This window comes from Syngnathoides biaculeatus, chromosome 6 (assembly GCF_019802595.1).
Source record: "Syngnathoides biaculeatus isolate LvHL_M chromosome 6, ASM1980259v1, whole genome shotgun sequence".
Lineage (NCBI taxonomy): Eukaryota > Metazoa > Chordata > Actinopteri > Syngnathiformes > Syngnathidae > Syngnathoides > Syngnathoides biaculeatus.
The window spans coordinates 11,750,920-11,773,745 of NC_084645.1; the positions used below are offsets into that span (position 1 = coordinate 11,750,920).

At 39.6% G+C, this 22,826-nt stretch overlaps 1 protein-coding gene across 3 annotated transcripts in view; it reads left to right on the plus strand.

Moving 5' to 3' along the window:
- eea1 (early endosome antigen 1) overlaps window positions 1-22,826 on the plus strand; it is a 45,717-nt gene that overhangs the window by 18,143 nt on the left and 4,748 nt on the right. For all 3 annotated transcript variants that reach the window (XM_061821581.1, XM_061821582.1, XM_061821583.1), the window contains 12 exons: window positions 479-634; window positions 718-857; window positions 2,203-2,533; window positions 9,896-9,997; window positions 12,428-12,622; window positions 12,718-12,900; window positions 15,047-15,232; window positions 17,322-17,453; window positions 17,798-17,983; window positions 21,140-21,378; window positions 21,871-21,991; window positions 22,095-22,193. In XM_061821581.1, the coding sequence (XP_061677565.1) occupies window positions 479-634; window positions 718-857; window positions 2,203-2,533; window positions 9,896-9,997; window positions 12,428-12,622; window positions 12,718-12,900; window positions 15,047-15,232; window positions 17,322-17,453; window positions 17,798-17,983; window positions 21,140-21,378; window positions 21,871-21,991; window positions 22,095-22,193 (2,070 nt within the window). The remainder of the gene's footprint in view (window positions 1-478; window positions 635-717; window positions 858-2,202; window positions 2,534-9,895; window positions 9,998-12,427; window positions 12,623-12,717; window positions 12,901-15,046; window positions 15,233-17,321; window positions 17,454-17,797; window positions 17,984-21,139; window positions 21,379-21,870; window positions 21,992-22,094; window positions 22,194-22,826) is intronic.

Genomic DNA, 22,826 nt, shown 5'->3' on the forward strand with positions numbered 1-22,826 from the left:
GAGCCTCTCCTGGTCTGCTTGACATATGCACGCCTTCTCTCTGGATATAGTCTTTTGAGGCAGTTTGTATTTGATTTGATGTGAATGATTGAAAGTCAATTTGGAATCTATTAGAACGCCTAGGTTTCGACCTTGGTCTTTGGTTTGTAAAGCTAGTGAACCCAGGTGTTTACTAACAGCAATCTTCTTTTCCTTATTGGCCCTCAAAAAATATCTGTGGTGTTGTGTAAAATTTTAGCTCATCCAGTTATTTATTTTAAACCATGACACAACACCTCAATTGAACTGTGGTCATCTGGAGACACTGCTAGATGTCCTCTGCATAGTGATAAAATTAAAGCTCTGAAGAACTTGAACCAAGGGTAGCACAGTCTTACCATCCTAATGCTTACCATCTCAATGCTTTTGGAGTGGACTGTAGGGTTTTGGAAAGTTATAAAAATGTAGTTATGTGTTTTACAAATGCTGTACTATGTAGGAGCTGAATAAAGTTCAGAAGAAAGTGGAGGAGCAAACACAGAGGCTAAAGGAGAAGCAGGAACAGTACAGTCAGCTGGAAGCCTTTCTGAAGGAATACAAGGACAAACTTGTGCTCTCAGAGCAGCATGGAGAGAAGTTGGAAGGGCTCAATAAGGTTGGTGTCACGTCCAAATGTATAAGCATTCTGCTCTCAAATAGATGTGAAGAATCATTGATACTAATGTGCTCATGTCTCAGAAACTGGAGACACAGGTTGTGGAGGTGCAGGTTGCAAGAGATCAGACACAGCAAGAAGTGAAGAATCTGCATAAAGAGGCTTCTGAGGTCAAACAAAAAGCTAAGGAGCTGCAGGTTTTGCTGGACAATGAAAAAGCAGGGTGAGAATGAAAATGGATTAATTGTTTGGTCATTGAGTGGTTTTCAAACTGAGGTCCCTTACCCCCTGTGTTCGTGGAGCCATAATGAGGGACTCCACAAAATAATTTTCAATAAATTGTTTCATCATATACTGACCGTCATACCAGTCAATCTGAGAAACTGAACAAATGACTCCTCCCTACCTTAACTTTGGGGCAATTTCAAACTCGATAATTATTGTTATATCCTATTAATCTGACATCCCTGCATTCCTTGGGGTCTCACATACTTTTCTCATGTAGAGTTGTAGAGGTCAATGTTTTAACTGCCTTACTGTTTAATTTCAATCCCATTAAAAACAAAATATTTTGCCTGAAGTTTTTTTTCTTTTAAGACTTGTACACATCTTACAAAATTTGCCCAGGTTGTCAAACATAAAAACACAACTTGTCTCATTTACTAAATAACAATAGGGCTGTGTTTAAGAATTCAGAGCAATAAATCAAAAGAGAATTCTACATGTTGAAATAAAGTGCTTAACTTTAGAAAAAATTATTTTCCTTTTGGTCTTTTGACACAACGATGTGTCAAACAATTGGACATTAATTACATAAATGCCAACATCAGTACCGTTTGAGGTTATGTTTTTCAAAACCTTTGCTTTGCTACTTAATATTATGGCATTTTAGATGCACTTTTAGTTAGGGCTCCCAGTGGAAACGTCCCTCTGAGAAGTACAAGCAAAAATTACTCTTCCTGTTCCATTTGTTCCAGATGTTGTCTTACTTTATTTGTCATTTTCTGATCTTTCTACTCAACTTCTTTCTCTCTCTCCCCTGCTAAGTTTCTTCTTGTCTCTGGTTTGTGCGCAGTCAGTGATTTTGGCCCGAGCTGGAGATTTGATTGGCTGAAGGATTTGGCTGAATTCACGTATGATTAGTGATTGTCACTACCGTAAAACTTATAATGCTGGGCTATATAAACTAAGACTGCCTTGTCTTGAATCAACCTTTTTTTTTTCCGGGGCAGGCAACATTCAGGGTTCATATGGGTGGACCGCGGTCACTTGTGCAAGAGTATGAATCGACAGAATGCCAGCATGTCAGTGCTAATCTTTCAAGTTTAACGTTTCCTATCACCATATCCTAGTACTATTGAAAGTATGCTTGTGATTGTTTAAACTGATGCGTGCAGTGCATGTTCTTTTTCCTCGACATCGTCTGGACCTTTGTGATGTGACTGTTGTATGTGCACAACACGATGATGAAGATGGTATATGATCAAAAAAATAATTGAGCAGCTCCACATTCAACCTGGATAATTTTTGTCATTTTAATTTTAACAACAGTATGTTGCTCCATTTAGGAATGCGACTCTTCAAGAGGAAATAAAGACAAAGACCTATTCTTTGAGTGAAACCCAGAAACAGTTGGAGTGCTGTGAGCAAGACAAAGCTACCCTTGATCTAAGTCTCGTCAAGGTGACCCAAGAACTGAAGGCTCAGCATGCAGAGTTGGACAAGAAAGCACAGAGCCTCCTTGCAGAATTATTTAAGGCTCAACAGGAGAAAGACACTCAAAAGAAAGAGCTGGTCTCAATTCAGGAGAGTCTTGGGAAGACTCAAAAGGCCCTAAAAGAATGTCAGAGTCAAGTGGATATTGAGAGGAAGAATCACAAGGCAGCCTTGGAGAAAAAGGTCAGTTCTGGTTAGTTTATTATAGCTTTTCACAAACATATAAAGGAACACCCCAAAGGGAACATTCACGATTGTGTAAAAGAGGTCACTGATAGATGCAAGATGTAGGCATCCGGCATGATACCTCCCAACTGTCCAGAGTGCCAAATATTTTCGTTCCCCCACTTTTCATTCATGTAATTCCATATGTAGCATATCTTAAAAACACACCAGAGTTTGAGGTATTATTGTTTCTGTGAAATGGAATTTGATCAGGAGGTTCAAGTATTAAATGGCCACTTTTGGTTGGTATTTAAAGGTCCTCTTCTAAATGCAAATGCCAATTTGTTCAGTGCATTTCATACACAAGGTAACTCAATGTGCTTTACGTGAGTCAAAGCATTTAAATACAAAGAAATAAAACATTTGAAATGGGGGAAGAAAAGGAAAATAACATACAATAAAAACAGCATAAAGTGCAAGAAATATTGAAAAGTAAAACTCCTCTAAAACGCATGAGGACAAAAGTTTTTAACGTGGATTAAAAAAAATTCCCGCTTGGGGCTGACATCACCTCTGTTTAGAACTTATTCCTTTTTTTTTTTTTTGCAGCATCATGGCTAAATGTTGCTTCACCATGTTTGCTTTGGACTCTCCACTCAATTATTAGACCTGAGTCAGTTGATCTCAGAGCCAACTGGGTTTGTATTCCATAAGCATTTCTTTCATGTGTTCAGGACCTAAACCATTTAGTGATTTACAGACCAATAGCAGAACTTTAAAATCTCGTCTAAAGCTGACAGGAGCCAGTGTAAAGACTTGAGAATTGGAGTCATATGCTCTGACCTCTTTGTTCTGACTGTTGAAAGTCAAGTCGGAATATATATATATATATATATATATATATATATATATATATATATATATATATATATATGAGAACACTAAGGTTTTGGACTTGATCTTTGGATTTTAAAAGATAGTGAGTCCAGGTATTTACTAATAGCAGCCTAACCTCTTTTCTTAATTGCCAAAAACATTTACCTCAGTTTTGTTGTGGTTTAGTTTAAGGAAAATTTTGGCTCATCCATTTATTTATCTGTTTTAGACAGTGACACAACACCTCGATTGAACTGTAGTTATCTGCTAAATATAACTGCTTCTGCATAGCTACGATAGTCAAAATTCTTGTTCAGAAAAATTTGACCCAAGAGTAGAATCTGCAGGCTGATCTTGAGGAGCCCAAGAAAGGACCTTTGAGGGATCCCATAGGTCATTGCGATATATTGAGATTTAGCACTTGAGGGCGGAAGCTGCTGGCAGACCTGGTCAAGAAGCTCTGCTTTCCAGCTGGGATTGCAACTACCACCCGACAACAAGATCTGGTGCTTTGGTCTGCCTCTCTTAAGCTCGTCTACATAATCAAGTTCACAGCATCGTAGGAGGGGGAAGTCGATGAGGCGTATGAGCGGAAGATGCTGAGGTATGCAGGACTTGTGGCCGAAATGCAACGGCAAGGCCGAAGAGCAGAGGTATGCCCGGTGGAAGTAGACTGCAGAGGGTTTATAGCCTCCTCAACATCCAGGCTACTCAGAGAGAAGGGAAGGCCCATCAGCAGGCAGTCAGAGATCTCTCCAAGGTGGCGGAAAAGGCTAGCCAGTGACTGTGGATAAAGAGAAAAGACCCAAATTGGGCCTTCAAGAGAACTGATGGCACCTAGGCGGTGAACCTGGGACACTGGGATTCACTGCTGAATCCTCTCAAGAGTGTTGCGGGCCTATCAGCGAAACACTATATGACGGAAGGAATCCCACTTGATAACCCACAGGGGGTTGTCACTTAATTGAACATCCCACTGAGCCTCATCGGAGCCTAAAATATGCACGAATAGAGGGATATTAACACCTAGTAAGTTTTTTTCGGCTTGTCCCTTTCGGGGTCGCCACAGCGTGTCATCTCAATTTTTACGCCGAATGCCCTTCCTGACGCAACCCTTCTCAGGGAGTGGAGGCCCCAGTGGGATACAAACCCACAACCCCTGGTTTACCAAACCAGTGCTCTAATCACTGAGCTACGGGGCCTCCAGGGGAATATTAACACCTAGTCCTACATAATACATCTTCCAATGGTTATAAAGTAACTCCTTTCCTCCAGGTAGGACATGAACCATTTAGTCCTACCCATAAAACAGTATATTATGATCTACATTATCAAAAAGCCACACTGAGATCCAACAAGACCAAAATTGACACCTTTCCTGAGTTTGTATTCAACCTTATATCATTTAGCACTTTGATAAGAGCAGATTCTGTACTGTGCTGACTTTGGAAACCTAACTGAAATTCGTAACATCTCAATTTAAATTCAAGAAATTGCTCAGTTGACTAAAAATAACTTTCTCAACAATCTTGGCTATAAAAGGGAGATTCAAGATCGGTCAATAGCTTGCTGACATGGAAACACTCAGCACTTTTTTTTTAGAAAAGGTCTAACAGCAGCTACTTAGAGCTTTAGGAAACTCGCTAGACTGAAGTGGGAAATTGATTATTTGCTGCAAACCAACTAGCACTGACGTCATTATAGTTTTGAAAAAGTCAGATGGTATTGAGTCAAGACAGCTCGTTGATGGTTTTAGATGTTGAACCATTTTCTCTACAGTTTTTTGGTCAACTGTATCAAATTTTGATGATGGTAATGGAGTTTTCCCAGTGTGGCTTCAGATGTAGTACAATTTTGTAATTTTTCTTATTCGTGCTGATATTTTACCTGATGGGATTTTTTTTTCATTAAAATAGCAGGCAGACTGGTTGCATTTATCACCTGTTAAGAGTTCTGAAGCTATCTGTTTCAGGGGGTTTTGAGCTTGTCAACCACAGCAAATAGAGTCCGAGTATTGTTGAAGTTCTTATATCTTATATCTCTTATGTTACGTGTGAATTTAGACTAAAATTCCTTTGCTCAAACCAGCAAAATATGACATAGCAGTTGTATTGCATTTAAGATAATTTCATCACACACACACACACACAAACAACAACACAACACAAAAATAACAAAACTAACAGAATAGAAGTTCAAAGACCGAGTAGTTGAGCCAAGCTATGTATAGTCATCAGAGTTGAACAACCAGGCAAATGTTCTTTCCATCGAATATTCCAAGTCAACAAATGGCCATAAATGTCCAGGAATGAAAGGCAGAATGCAGTGTGGTGCGTACTTGTCTACTTGTCCAAAGAATGGTGGTAAGAAGCTCCGTTGACGGTCCTTCTTGGTCTTCTTATATAGGCCCTCCTCAGAACATTCCAGAATTCCGCATCACAAAAGAATAGCATCATAGTAACATAAAAGTATAAAAGGAAAATAAAGAATAAAAATACACACACACACATAACAATCTCCCCCTTAAGGAAAGAAAGTTACAGAGAAACTTTCTGTTCTAATATAACTAAGCAACACAAAACATGACAAAACAGAATAGAAAATAGAATAAACAGAAAATAAAAAAACGAAAACAGAATAATTCAACAGAAGTATCAAACACAACTTTACACTATGGAAAGTGCATCAGCTCAAACATTCTCGACCTTTAATTTTCTTGATCACAAGATTGAATCCTTGGATACTCAAACTCTACCTCATAAATCTCTGATTTTTGTTCTTCATTTTGTGAAGAAAAGTTAAGGGATTGTGATTAGTAAAGACTTCAATTGGAAATGTTGTAGTACCTAAGTACACATCAAAATGCTGCAAATCCAATAAATGACTCAGAGTCTCCTTTTCAGTGGTCAAATAATTTCTTTGGTGTTTATCAAACTTTTGGGAAAAGTAGCACACTGGATGATCAAGAATCGAGTCATCTTCTTGCATCAATACACCACCTGCACCTACATCACTTGCATCAATTTGCAATTGAAATGCTTTCTCAAAGTTTGTTACCTGTAACACTGGAGAATTAATGAATATGGCTTTGACCCTTGACAACTGCCATCCCACCAAAATCTAACTTTTTCCCAAAAGGTTGATAAGTGGAAACATGTCTGTTTTCAGGAAAAATTCCTGTAATAGCCCGTCATGCCCAGGAATCTCATGAGCTCCTTCTGACACTGTGGAAATGGGAAACGATAGCCTCCACCTTAGCACCAACTGGTTGTACCAGGCTGTGCCCTTCAAGATGCCCCAAGAATTCAACTTGGCCTTTCCAAACAGTTTCAGTTTCCCTATCGACAGTCTGTCAAAGAACTCCCGAATCCTCTTCAGGTGAACATCCCATTCCGTGGCGTAAACAATGACATCATCCATGTAGGCTTTGACACCTTCCAGACCCGATGTCATGCTGTTGACAAGCCTTTGGAACATTGCTGGGGCATTCTTTAAGATGAACGGCATCACCTTGTATTGATACAGTCCATCAGGTGTAGCAAATACTGCAATCTTTCCACGATCCCTGAGCGGTACCTCCCAGAAGCCCTTCAGAAGGTCAAACTTACTCACGTATGTAGCTTGACTGACATGATCAATGCAATCATCCACTCTCGGCAGAGGGTAGAAGTCAGTTCGTGACAGTGCATTGACAGTTTTCATGTTAGCGCAGCAGCGCCAACCACCACCACTCTTGGGCACAAGTACATTAGGTAAACTCCATGGACTGTCACTGGTTTCAATAATGTCATTGTCCAGCATGTACTGCACCTCCTTCTGCAGAATCTCGCTTTTAGCAGGATTCATTCGATATGGGTGTTGTTTCACAGGCACGCATCACTCACATCTATCTCTTGACTACCTAGCCATGTCCGATCAGGCATATCTGGAAACAGGTGAGAAAACTCAAAAAGCAATTGAGACATTTTAGGTTTCTGGCCAGCTGACAATTGTCAATTTCTCATCAAGGTGAGCTAACACATCAGAATTGCACAATCTTGGTGAAGCATTATCAATCATATCATCCAACTTGACATCGCTAACAACATCAACATTGTCTTTGATGCTTGCATCATCATCAACTGCACAATCAGTAACTGGGGAGGAAAGTGTTGTTGCAATACATCTGAGTTGTTTGTTCTTTAACAAATTTTCTGACTCATCAGTAGGACCTGAGGATTTTGTAGATAAGTCATCAATCTCTGAGGTTACAGAATGAACCATGAATGTATCTGATAAATCACTAATGGAATCATTCAGCAAAGAAGTCTTGGAAAAAAATGTCTTTTGACATCGAAGGAGTCACTGCATAAGACGTAAAAATACCCGGAACGTCATACTCTAATTGCTCTGTATTGGGCGAACACTCCCGAGAAACAGTGACAATAGGATTAGCGCCAACTTGTGCCCCCATAAGATCGATGCCGATCAACAAATCAACACCCAGAACTACAAGAGAGTCAATAACACCAACCTCGATGGTGTCAGAAACCAGATCTGAGGTCAAATTCATGAAATGTAAAGTAGCCAGAGAACTGCCACTTATACCCTCAAGAAAAACATCTGAGTTAGCTGAAGACTGCAGAATAAGGCAAAACATCCCTCAAAACCAGAGATTGAATAGCTCCAGTGTCCCTCAGAATAGTAACGGGCCTTGGGGTAGAATTATTTCCCATAAGTGAAACTGAACCAGTGTGAATAAAAGGCAAAAACTTCTACGGAACTTCAGAATCTGAAAGTTTATTGTCAGAAACAACACCCTCCTCAGAACCACCTGGCAAGGAAGGCTGAGGTGCGTACACATTTGGGGAACTAGTGGACTGATTTTTGTACTTGAGCTTCTTGCAAGCAGAAATCAAGCAACCAGGCGTCTTACAATAAGCACAGACAGGACCAGAGTCACTAGAAGACTTGGGTTTGGAAGAAGAATGTTACTGCTTGTCAGTAGAACTTGAACCTGCCTTATCACCACTTGACCCTGTATGATAAGCAATCTTTCCCGACAAAAAGTCCTTTAGGCAAAAACAACTTGGAATTGCTGGGAAAATGAAAAGAACTTGGCACTAACTCATAAGCTTCCAGTAGGGTCTTTTTGACAAAATGATAATCAGAACTTTGCTTGACAGAAAAGGCCGAATATGCATCCTGAGCTTTTCCCTTTAAGACTATTTGCAAGACCATAGTCCATGACTCTTTAGGCCACTTGAGATTTTCAGCAAATTTCTCAAAGCAGAGGAAGTATTTATCAACTTCTTTCTCATTGAAAGGAGGGACCATTGTGGCATACCGTGTAATATTAAAAGATGAAGAACTAACTGATTTCTTAAGTTCAATCTCTTTATCAAATTCCATTTTTTAATTTCTGTCTTTCTTTCATCTCTCTTTGAATCTGAAGTTGTAATTCCACTTTCTTTAATTCAAAAAACGTCTGAAGGTTCCTCTTTTACCAATGCCAAAACATCAGAAACAAAAATCTTCTCATCAATGTAATGACTCAGAACAATTTTCAAAATTTTAATTTTCTCATAGCAGGCTTCGCATCAAGTCGGAAATGACTAGCAACATGCATAAGCTCAGACTTGCGTAAATCACAGACTGATTCAGGCGTAGGGGACCTAATAAAGTGCTCAAGTGTAAACTCCATTTTGCTGGCTTCACAGTTTAAGTTGCAAATATGCAAAAAAAAAAAATTACCCTTTTAAACGGATGTCTCAAAAGTCAAATGAATTCGATCCCGGACGAGCCCGCAATTTTGTTACGTGTGAATTTAGACTAAAATCCCTTTGCTCTAACCATCAAAATGTGACAAAGCAGTTGTATTGCGTTCAAGATAATTTAATCACACACACAACAACACAACACTAAAATAGTAAAACTAACGCAGAATAGAAATTCAAAGACCGAGTAGTTGAGCCAAGCCATGAATAGTCACCAGAGTTGAACAACCAGGCAAATGTTCTTTTCAGCGAACATTCCAAGTCAAGAAATGTCCAGGAATGAAAGGCAGAATGCTGTGTGCGTACTTGTCTACTTGTCCAAAGAATGGTGGTAAGAAGCTCTGTTGAGGGCCCTTCTCGGTCTTCTTATTTAGGCACTCCTCGGAACATTCCAGAATTCCGTATCATAGTAATATAAAAGTATGAAAGGAAAATAAAGAATAAAAATACACACACACACAACACTGTAATGCCAGGCTGGAAAGACCAACTTGAATGGATTGATACCGGACATTTTTGCCATTTCCAACTAAAATCATTGTGCGAACCAGATAAAAATATAAAAGATTATCACAATTGAATAGAAAGATAATGATAGAAAGGGACCTTTAATATAGGTGAGATGGCAGGAATAACAACAATAACAGCCACATAAGGAGTTTAGGATGGTTCCAATCAGTCACCATTTTAAGAAAATCTCTAGCTTATTCCTTCCTACAAGTGACATATGTGTGTCTTCAATTTGTAGGAACAGTCTTATGAAAAAGCAAGAGGGGAGCTTCAGACCAATAATGAGAGCTTCAGCAAGGCAATCATGGAATCAAAACAACAATTGGAGCAGATGAGAGACGTAAGTGCTGAAAACAAAAAATACATATCTTTCTTTCTGCAGGGTAAAACAGTTCTGCAGTGTTTCATACCTTATATTACAGTTGTATTGTTTGCGGCCCGCTATATAGCAGATTATTCAAGCAATTATGTTTAATTAATTTTTATGGCTTACTCATTAACTGTAATTTCCTTCTACGTGCTGAATGAGGGTTGCAGCAATTCAGGCATTTTGACCATGTTTAAAATGTATTTTAAATAAGTTTATGTGTTTGTGGGACAGGTGAAACTGTCAAAGTTTAGAGTCTTGCAGATTTTACCTTTATTGCCTGTTGGTATGTATCCACTGCATTAAGCAGTGGTTCACACTATGTCCATGCACAGTAGGGCTTAAAAAGACGATGTCCACATGAAAACAAATTTGTTGGTAAGTGCATTTTGGTGAATGAAAATGCTAGGGGAAACAAGGTGAATTTTTGTGCATTTTCTGACGTGTTTGCATGATGACCCGAGTCTGAAAGCTTTATTTTCTCAATCTATGCTAGGGCTATCACGATTAGTCAACTAATCACACCAATGTAAATGATCAGAAACGTTGACAATCTAATAGCTGAGAAGGTTCTCCATCCATCAATTTTCTGAGCACCTTTTTCTCACGAGGGTCGCGGGAGTGATATAGCCTATCCCAGCTGTCAATGGGCAGGAGGCAGGGTACACCCTGATCTTGTTGCCAACCACTCGCAGGGCACATGGAAATAGACAACAGTCACACTCACAATCACACCTAGGGGCAATTTAGAGTCTCCAATTAATGCATGTTTTTGCGATCTGTTGAGGTAAATAGAGGAAACCCATACAGGCACGGGGAGAACATGCAAACTGCACTCAGGCGGGGCCGGGATTTGAATCCCAATCTTCAGAACTCAGGCCAACGTTCTACAGCTGCTCCAGGCTACCGCCAGCCGGAAATATTATTTTTATTTTTAACTGTTTCTCTCCATTCCTCCTGCTTGTACTTCTTATTTCTAATGGCTGGTAGTTGTGATGCACATGCACAAAAAGTGTTATCCTATCCAGGTATTTGTAGTGGTCATCCGGTTAAAGGGGAATTCCAGTGGTTTGGATTAACAATGTAATTAATAGGTCATGTCATATGTACTATAGCTTGAAAATGTGATGTTAATCCTCTCTCATTTATTGGTGTTTTGAGAAGATTTTTATCAGCAATTACGAATTTAAACTAGACATCATGAAGAACATTATATGGAGATATTAAGGCAACATCAGCCAGGAAGCTAAAACTTTGGTGCAAATTTGTCTTCCCAAATGGACATTGACCCTGAAAAATGGTTGCAAAAAAAAAGTGGCTCATGGATAACAAAGTCAATGTCCTGGAGTGGCCATCAAGTCCTGATCTGAATCCCATGAAAAATTTGTGGGCAGATCTGCGTGTGCGACCAAGGCAACCGATAATCCTGACTCTGTTACCCCAGTTCGGTCAGGAAGAATAGGTCCAGATTTCATCGGAGTACTGATAGAAACCTGTAGATGGTTACCCCAAATTATTTGACCCTAGTCATGCTGTTCAAAGGAAAAAATAAAGAAATGTATGTAAACTTTAGACCCTGAAGAAAACAATATGAAATTCTCTGAGAAATTCTTTCAATATTGTAGCATTTATTAAAATTAAATTATTTTGGTGCTCCTCATTGACCTGAAACAGGAGAGGGTTAGTCTGATTTGACTTCAAACGGAAACAAAAAATTATTATTTTTTTTTCAAATTTTTTTACAATATATGTAAACTTCGGCATTGAATTTTGTATGTAGTCACACGACTTGGACTCGAGTCATTAATGTGATGACTTAAAAGTCGACATAATGAAATTTTGTAAGACGTGCACCTCGAAATGGACTTGAACAGCAATAATTGTGACTTCAATCTAACTCAAACCCATTTTCCTGAAAACGCTTACTACTTTTACCAAAGTATTTAGTGTGCAATTCTAAGAACAATAGGGGGGGGGGTACTTTTTTGCGGCATTGTAGCTGTTTATCAATCCATCTATACATATAGATAGATAAATGCCAACTTTAAACAAGAAAAATATTTTTGTATGAATTTGCCTCACTAAAAATATTTGAAAGCAAGAAAATGCAGTTTCCCAATACGTGTAAGCAAAGTGAATTTAAGAGTTTTTTTTTTTTTTTTTTTTTTAACTTTAGTCAACTAATTGGTGAAACAATCAACTATCAAAATTGTTTGTGGAAGCCTGAGTCTACATGCAAACTGCAGAGACAGTTCGAAAGTTTCCACTGCGGTTAAATTTTTTTCAAAAGCGCTGTTTAGCACGGCAAAATACGCATGGACAAAAATATCCGGGTACGTGTGGTCAAAGAATATTTTTTTAATACAGTAGTGGAAGAACTTTTTGTCTTTTCCCAAATTTCAGGTAGAGAAGAAGCTGAAAGTGCAGTTGGCATCATTGGAACAGCAGAACTCAAAGACTCAGGATTTGCTGAGGGAGAAGGATCAAAAGATGGGGAAGCTGGAGATGCAATCTAAGAATGCCAGTGGACGCTATGAGGAAGAGATAAAGAAGCTGAATGGACAAGTTGCAGAGTTACAGAAAGTCAGTGTGAGGAAAGTAAGTATGATACCTTCAGTATGAGAGCCATCAACGTCACCAGGTTGCAGGAGTAATCATCTGAGTCTTAATGAACTATTGGTTGTCTCCTGCAGCTGGAGGAAGAGCGTCAGCTAAAAGAGCAGGTAATAGAAGTTAGCCAGCAGCTGGCTTCTGAGAAGACCCAGACAGCGGAGCTACAGAAGGCCTTGGAGCAAAGTCACGAAAGCCTCACAAAGCTCCAATCTGACTTGTATGGCAAAGAGTCTGAGCTTTCAGCACTCCGTCAAGACCTCAAAGTAGGTTTAGATACATTAACACATGCACTCAACTGTTCTGCCCATCTCAAACTAAAGGTGAAACAGAATCTACATTACCAGTTGAAGTCATTATGACCAGCATTATTAGTTGTCGGTTTTATCTCTACATTACAAAAACAAAAATCACAGCTCTGAAAACATTGCCACAAGTTTAGTTTTGAACACAACAGAGCTGCCAATCTTTGCGGAACATCCATATTTCGAACGCTGACTCCTTATGGCCGTAACACTGATTATTCTGGATATTGGGATGTAAAAAATCCAGTGTCATACATTACCGGTCAGCAAAGAGCATGGTGCCTGGCCACCAAGACAAAATGTTCATAAATTTGATGAAATAAACACTATATAGTTTAAAATAAGGAGGTGGGGGGGGGGTGATGCTTTGGGGCATGCTATTTTATTACGCCCCTTGGATGCCAAGCTGCAGTGGCGAAAGTTCTCCGTGCGTCCGGTGTCAACACATTCTAAGTCACTAGTTGCAGCTTCAGGCTGCAGCTGTGTTCACAATTCAAGGTTGATTTACAAAAGGAAAAAAAATCAATATTTGTTAATGGTTGGGTTTATTAAGTACTGATGATTTTTGGCAATTGAACAGTGTGTAGAATTATTTTTTAACGTGTTATGTTATACGTATTACATATTACAGTAATTGTCCCGCAATGTTCCTGACCTACATTACGTGGTGTGGATCAGTCACTCACATTTGAAAAATGTAGTGGTGTGGTCACTCATGCCCACAGATATAAAGTTACTGGTTTGGTCCACCAGTCTTGCTCGTAGATATAAAGTTGCGGATGTGTGTTCTGTTTGTAATTATGAGTGTCCGAAAAACTAGGAAGTAGAAGTAGGCTGAGCAGCAGCTCGTTGTTAGAGACCATGAGCTGTTTAAAAAAAAAAGAAACAAAGACGTCACTGCGCTGGATCGGTTTTCATGTGCGCTGAGAGTGTGTGACAAGTGCGTAATTGTGCAATGGCGCAGCTTAGAGGGAACATTGGTCAAGACTACACAAAATTAGTGACGTCTTTCAATATCAATGTATTTCTATGTGGAACTAAGTTTATGCACGATTTTTGGTGCTCGACTGCAGATTTGCGAGTGCAATGGCGCACAGGCGCATGCTTACCCGTCAAATAGCAGTGACTGCTAACTTTGGCTTGTTGCATGAACTCATGAAGCCTGCTTGGATGATAAGGAAAGCATCTTCTAGTTCCAATTGATTCAATGTCCTCAGAATGAAATGACCTAGATTAATCAGAATATTTGTAGGCTTGTTTTTGACAAAATTGTTCTATCAATGAATTTCAATAGGATGCTAGCTCTGATGGCTCCAGTCCAATCGCTTTCTAGTACTGAAGCGCTGAATTCAGGATAGCAGCATTTCAGGGCTCATTACGTTTTTTTTCTCCACTGCAAGAGTGAGAAACTGTGATTGTGGTTTTCTTCATGATTCCACCTTTATTATATAAAAGGGCCTCACAAACACTAACAACACATTTTAATAAATATACTACTAACAGTCATTAGAATTAGCCTTTATAGGATCAGGAGTTTTGGGACTGATCTGGGGACTTAAAAAAAAAACAACATAACCAATCACAAATCCGATCCCTCAATTTAAATGACTGTTCATTTATTCTATGTTCTTGTATGAGTATCTTGAAGTATTCGCTAGCATTTTTGAGAACAAGCAAAGCATGAATTTAAAAAAAGAATGTGATGACATTAGGGGATAGTTAACTAGGATGTTTTGCATGCCAAAACAAAAACTCAAGGCCACGCTACAGTGAGTTTTGTATATCAGGCATGAAATCAAACATTTCATAATTTTTCTCCAGCTGAAGAGGTTACATCTTGTAGAGTTGCCGTGTTAACAAATGACATGTAATCACATTGAGTGACATCACTACAAATCATTAATTATTATGTACTGTAGACTTTGACCGAAAACATGGAAAAAATAAGACCATGAATGAAGGAAGGACTTAACTAATTTTAAAAATCCAGAAGCTTTTTGTTGGACACCAAAAATAAAAATTCTATGCACAAATGGTGTAATCACGTAAAATAATATCATACATTACTTTCAACCAAGTAAATAATGTGGTATTTACTGACTTGTAGGTATCAGAGGACAAGCTACATTTGAACCAGGAGGAGCTGGCAGCTAACCAGACCTATCGGACTGTCTCAGAGAATCAGATCCAAGAGCTAAAAAAGAGCCGGAGTTCTCTGGAACAGGAGTTAGGTAGTCGAGATCAGAGACTCCAGCAGCAGGAGAATTCATTGAAAGATCTCAAGAAGCAACAGGTGAGACATTCGACAAATGAAAGTTGCTCTACAAACAAATATGAACCCAAATTCGAACGGCATTGTTGGTATATTGTGTAAAATGTAAACAGAATGTTTTATTTATATATATATATATTATGGTTTTTTTTTGGGGGGGGGGCAGGGGTGGGGGTGGGCAAATATTCCCTCATTTTAAATTTGCTTTCTTGATGTCAGGCGGGCATTTTTTTTTCTTTTTTTTTAACCCATGGGTTACATCACATCATATTTTAACAACCTTCATAAAGCATTTGGGAACTGAGAACTTTGATTGTTGAAGCTTTGTTGGTGCCATTCTTTCCCATTCTTGAGAAAGCTCTGAACTGCTGGCAGGCCAGTCTAGTACTAAGACTCTTATTATGAAGCTATACTTTTGTAACGCATTCAGAATATGGCTTGGCATTGTCTTGCTGAAAAAAGCAGATACATCTCTGAAAAAGAGGTTGCTTGGATGGATATGTCGCACATTTTGCTACCAAACCTGTACATTTTAGCATAAATGATCCCTTCACTCTGATGTGTTAGTCATCCATGACATGAGTACTAACACACCCCCGTGCCATGACTGCTGATGCTGACTTTTGAACTTAACCCTGATAACAATTTGGTTGGTCCATGATTTCCAAAAACAATTAGGAATGGGGATTCCTTACACCACAACACACTTTCCCACTTTGCGGCAGTCCTTCTCAGATGAGCTTGTGCCCAGATAGCTGGTGGCCTTTCTGGGTGTTGTTGATATATCATAATCAGAGTCCTCTTTATTGCCAAGTATGAAAAGAAACACAAAGAATTTGTCTCCAGTAGTTGGAGCCACTGTAATATTACGATAGACAGCCATTTTGACAGGAAATAATAAGACATAAAAACACACTACAGAGTCAATTTGCCTCTAGCAATTTAATGGAAAGAGTTATGTTAGAAGCTGTTGGAATGTCTGCTGGGTTGTGTTTACATTGTTCACTACCGCCTATCTGAGGGGTGGAGCTGAAAGACTGATGACAAGGATGTGAAGGGTCCAACAAGATTTTCCATACTCTTAACTCTCTTCATCGGGGAGCGTGAAATTCCTTAAGGGTGGGTAGAGGACTACTGATGATTTTTCCGGCAATCCAAATTGTCTGTTGTAGATAAATGGCTTTCACTTTGTATGGTAGAATTTTAACTTGTGTTTGTAAGATGTAACAACGAGCTTTGTTAACTGACAATTGTTTTCGAAAGTGTTCCCGACATTTAATGTTGAGCTACTTCTTTGCATGTTTAATATTGGCCTTCTTCTTTGCATCTTATGTGCAGTGTCCTCCAGATTATCTGAAACTGTATATAATATAATGGATAGTAAATGATAAAATCACTAAATTCCTTGTAATTGTACATTGAGAAATGTTGTTCCTTCACTGCCAAAAGTGTAATAATTCTAAAAAATCTGTTTTCATGTTTTATAAATATTTTCGTGCTACTGGAGACTTATACAGTACTATATTGTTATTACGGTATCAAATGTGCCTTATTAAGCAAAGTCAGCAGAGGGCAGTGATGTAGCATTTTTTTAAATCAAGAGCAAACCGTTTTTTAACGTCACACACATTATTTGGAGTTACACATAGTTTCTAGTTATGAGATAGAGACGAAGATGCATGAGATAGGCTTAGATGGAAAAAGATGACACGCCGTGGCGACCCCTAACGGGACATGCCGAAAGGAAAAGAAGAAGAAGTTCCACATAGTTTCTAGGCTGGACATGCCCTGCTCTAATATTAATGGCTCCAATGTACGTGCCATTACACTATGATGGACTGCTGAATCCCAGTAAAGCACGCCCTTCTGCTTCCAGACAGAAAAGTAGCATTTGATTTTATATGGCGGCGTTAATATGTATCCCATTCACCTGAACCACCCGAATCCTGACTTCCCAACTTTAACAAACATATTTAGTTTTCATTAATTAATTTTTAATGTGATACATATGTTAATATATGTTTGCTGTGACTGTAATACAGAAACATCAAAGACCAGAATTTTATGCTCAAAAGCATTGTATTACCTCTACTTGATTTTGCTCATTCAGGGTATCGTTAAGATGGACCTGGAGAAAGAGAGGACCAAAATAGAGGACCTAAAGAAAACCAACAGTATCCTGGAAAAGACCAACGCCAGACTGACTGCAGAGATGAAAACACTAGCAGAGACAACTAACAAGGTCATTTCCTTGCAAGGGCTTCTTCTGACAAGGCCTTATGTTACATTCTTACAATCATCTCATCATTTAGGAAAACCGTAGAAATATTTGAAGCATCACTCTTTCAATATATGGGTAAAACAACAGTCTTGTGGGTTTTTTTTTCGGCTGCACAAGATGTCATGAAATATATCTAAGGTTGGAATTGCATTACATAGTTCAAATGACAGCACTGGAATTGGCTACTTAAACCTGTAGTATAAAGCCAGCCTCAAGCTGCTGGATCAGAGAGTAGCGAGTGACCCCATCAACAGCTATGAACATGTGCAAATCCCTCATATTGTTGTTGCATGTGTTGCTTGCAGGAGCTACGAGAGCTGCAGGAAGCCAAGCAGCTGTTGATCCAGCAGAAACTGGAGCTGCAGGGCCAGGTGGAGGTTGCACAAGAGGCCTTTGATCGGGAACAGAAAGAGCACCAGACCACCAGGAACAGCAAGAGCCAAAGAGAGGAGCAGCTTCTCACCAAAACCAAGGCTCTCGAAAATCAGTTGGTAGGCCCAGCGAATAAATAATTCCCAGCACATTTTTTAATATTGTGATCCCCGTTTTATCAGAGGGGATGTCTCCCAAATCCACTGGCAATACATGTAAATCCGTTATAGAGACTGTTTACAGTGCAATGAAAGAGTAGTGGAGTATTGGAAATTACAGACAAATATAACCCAAGTCAACTTAACTTACTTGTTTTTAAAAATATTCAGTTACCTGCTCCTCTGAAAGGAAAAACTGCCACCCCTTCTTAAATCATGAATTGTTGTGCAGACCCAACTAGTTGTTGATCAATCCCAAGCCTGATTATCTCCAGACCTGTTCAGTCAAGAAATCACTTAAACAGAATCTCTCACAACAAAATCAAGTCATTAAAAAGATCTTTTAAAAAAGCTGCAACAAAATGACATGATCTAAAGAAATTCCAAAACATTCAATACCTAAAGCATTTGGTATTTATCAGTCTGGAAAGAGTTGGTTACAAAAGCCATTTCCAAAGTATTAGGAGAGCAGTGAACCATAGGAAGAGCCATTATCCTCACATGGAGAAAACAGGCCAGTGGCGAACCTTCCCAGGAGTGGCCAGCCAACAAAGATGACCCCAAGAGAACAGATATGACTCATGCAAGAGGCCACAAAGGAACTCAGGACCGCTTATAAAGAACTGTAGACCTCCCTTCCTTCAGTTAATGTCAGTGTTCATGGCACAACTGCAAGGAAGAGACAGGGCAAAAATAGCATCCAAGGCAGAGTTCTGAGGCGAAAACCACGGCTGACAAAAAATAACAAAGGCTAGTCTTACTTTTGCCCCAAAAAACAACTACATAAAAAAACAAATTCTTCATGATTCCCAAATGTTTTGGGAAGTGGTAAATGCACTTATATAGTTTTGTCTCCCCGGGGGTGCTCAATGCGTCGATCGATCGCAACGGCTTGCCGAGAAAAAAAAAAAGAAAGGGGGGAAAATAAGACATCAGCAGTTTTTTTTTTTTTTAAACTTTAGCTCACCGTGCATGTGCAAACAACGACAGTACAGGAAAACACACTGTCAGTGAGGTCCCCCCTATTTTAAGCTCTCGTTTAAGAAATCTCAACAAACATGAATATGGATGCTGCAGTAAAAAAGACAAAAACGTATCACTTTCATAAGGAATGGGAGGCGACCAACTTTTTAACGATGCCATTCTCGAAGTGCGTTTGCCTCATATGCCGGTGTAGTGAAATGTGGAGTGGGATTTTAGAAACGTTTATGGAAGATACAACACCGACATTCCGCTGAAAAGCAAGCTGAGAATGAGAAAAGTGAACGTACTAAAATCCCAATTGGGCGCACAGAAGTTACTTTTCACACAATATAGTTCAACAGTAAAAGCCGCCACCGAAGGATCGTTCTGTGTTCATAACATCGTTAATAACAAGAAGTCCTTCCAAGACTGAGAGATGGTAAATGATGCATAGCTGACTCATTGTTCCGATCTTTTAAAAATAAGGCGGAAATATTATCTTCAAAAAAGCTCCGCAGCTGTAAAGGAGTACAGTTACAAGGCTCTGCGAAGCCATGGCTGACGTGTGGAAGGACATCGGAACTGTTTCTCACTGCAGTTGGATGAATGTACTTACGTGAGTGTGTGCCCAAATGTGCATTTTCATTCGTATGGCCTTTAGTGATCATCAACGTGAACTCAGATAGTTCCAAAAAATGTTTAGTTAATTATGTTGTGTAATATTGGCTCATGCGGTTATGCAAGGCACACAAATACATTTACACATAAAGAATCCTCAATATACTTTAAAATAAATGTGTTTTGTATTTTTGTAGTGGGTAGATCTTTGTGTCATTCTATTTCATCATTGGTTATTCGTAAACGTATACCCCCCAACCCACCCCGCACCACCCCCGTCGATAGCGAGAGGCAAGATGCTTGAGAAGTAGATCTTGGGGCTGACTCCTCACCTGATATCTCCTCGTCGGGTGTCAATGATCCTAAGGATCACCTGATATCACCTCGTGGGGTGTCAATGATCCTAAGCATCATTGACACCCCACGAGGTGATATCCTGCATGGGGCTCCACTCCGATTGAGATTGACCGTCATGTTTAGCTTCTTCCATTTACTAATGATTGCTCCAACAGTGGACCTTTTTTCACCAAGCTGCTTGGCAATTACTTCGTAGCTCTTTCCAGCCGTGTGGAGTTGTACAATTTTGTCTCTAATGTCTTTGGACAGCTCTTTGGTCTTGGCCATGTTGCAAGTTTGAGTCTTACTGATTGTATGGGGTGGACTCGTGTCTTTATGCAGCTAACGACCTCACACAGGTGCATCTGATTCAGGATAATACATGGAGTGGAGGTGGACTTTTAAAGGGGGACTAACAGGTCTTTGAGGATCACAATTCTTGCTGATAGACAGGTGTTCAAATACTTATTTCCAGTTGTATCACAAAAATAAATCATTAAAAAGAATAATACATTGTGATTTCTGGATTTTGCTTTTTAGATTATCTCTCTCCCAGTTAGACATGCACCTACGATGACAATTTCAGACCCCTCCATGATTTCTAAGTGGGAGAACTTGCAATATAGCAGGGTGTTCAAATACTTATTTTCTTCACTGTATATCGAGTCTTTGCTGGAGGATACCATCTTAAAACATACTTGTCATCAAGATTGTACCAAATTGGGCCATCATAACACATGTAACCATCTTAAATGAGACTAATTGGCATCTTGTCTTCTACTTTCGGCTTGCACTTTTTGTGGTCATTTTAGAATGCCCACAGAAGTCAACAAGACATTGTACCGTGGGAACTTCTTAATTGTAGCCTGGTTAGGGGCCCAAGTGTTCAGCATTAAGAATTAGAAGATAATTTAGAGTAGGAAGAGACAGCATAATAGTAATACTTTGCTAGGTTAACACTCCACACTGCTGCTTCCCATATCTGTTAAATCGAGGTTACACTTTACTTTATCAAACATAAAGTGGCCACTCTTCTTGTTTGTAACACTGCATATAATAAAATCTGCATATACTGCACTGCATACAATAGAATCTGTGATACTGCCGGGGGTAGGAACTATTAACTACAACACAGTGGGATAACTCTGTAGTAGACTTACGGGAGGAGTGGAAGTTGTTTTTTATTCTTTTTTTTTGTAGACGTCCGAAAGGCGAGCCAAAGAAGAGCAGGTGAAGCGTGGCGAGGAAGCGGAGGCAAGACTAAGCGTCCAGGTGACGGCGCTAAATGAAAACGTAGCCACGCTGAAAAGAGAGTGGCAGGGCAGCCAGCGACGGGTCTCTGAGCTCGACAAGCAGACGGACGAGTTGAGGGGCGAGGTCGCTGTGCTGGAGGCCACCGTACAACACAACCAGGATGAGAGACGTGCGCTTTTGGAAAGGTGTGGTCATGTGGTGTCCACTTGAATTCACATTTGTTTATCTGGTACAAACTTATTCAAATCAGTCAGAAACCCATTCGTTTTCTGTCTTGCGTAACTAACAAATTAAAAATATGAATGTCTGATTGAGGTCATCAGCTGCTTTTTTTTTTTTTTGGACTACCAGACTTTTGAGTTTGGTGTGCCAACCAAAAGTTCATATCAAACTCACTACTTAGGTTCTTCACTTTGGATGGAACGCAAAACTAATGTGGTACTAGAGTCAGAGATGCAGAAAATTTTCTTCATATGAAACACTCATGGACCATAAATTTTTCAACAATTTAATGAAAAACACAAAGTACTGCAGCCTTCTTGTGTCATTTGTCATATTCTCACACTTACATGCAAATAATTTCAATGGTTGACATTTCTCATGTCTCGGAAACCGAGACTTGTAAAACGCTTGGCAGTCAGCTGTTTCAATCCTTATTTTTGTGTGTCTAAATGAAGGTGTGTGAAAGGCGAAGGAGAAATTGAGAAGCTCCAGGCCAAAGTTGTGGAGCTGAGGCGGAAAGTTGATGACACGACGGCAGCCATGCAAGAACTGGGCCGAGAGAACCAGTCCCTCCAAGTCAGTGGCAGGCCCCAGATCTCTAATCATGTGGCACATTTAATAGAAAATGGAACAGAAAAAATATTGCCCGTCTTTATATCTTCTGTGTTTGGTTATGAAGATTAAGCAGTCCCAGAGTCTCACCAGGAAGTGGGCCGAGGATCATGAGGTGCAGAACTGCATGGCGTGTGGGAAAGGCTTTTCTGTCACTGTCAGGAAGGTAAGGAGGAGGTTCAGGAAACCCTGAAGGCCTTCATTATATTTCTTTTAGCAATGCAATAGTCTGCATATCTCAGCCAGCCTAACCTAACCATAACCTAACCTAACCACTGTACGGCTGGAAATTCGGCTTTACATGATCAGGATTTTTGGGGCCGATCAATGTTTAAAAAAAAAAAAAAAAACAAGTCATTGTTCATCTATTTATGCTAGTGAGGCATATTGACAGAACAAATTGATGGTCTTTTATTACATGGGAGTAAGTACATACAGCAATTAATGTATCCTCTTTTTGAAACATTTTGTTTGATGGTGCACTGTGGGATTTTTCTCTTTTAAAGTATGTGCCTTGGCTCCATAATTGTTGAAATTCGCAGCTCTGGTCACATCATGTATTCAACGGGACGGCAGCATGTTTACACACAACTACGAGCAGAAGGTAGCACTGGCTTTCTGGGCTACGTAACGTATTGTCGATGGCTTGCGTGCCGTATCACATTAAAACTATGTGAAGGTACCTCAAACAAACCCTACACGAACGTCCTCTCCTGTCCCGAGCACCGGTGACCACCAGCATCTTTTTTCTTCTTATAATACAGTCGGCGCAATCCACTCATGTTGTCATCCCCTAGGT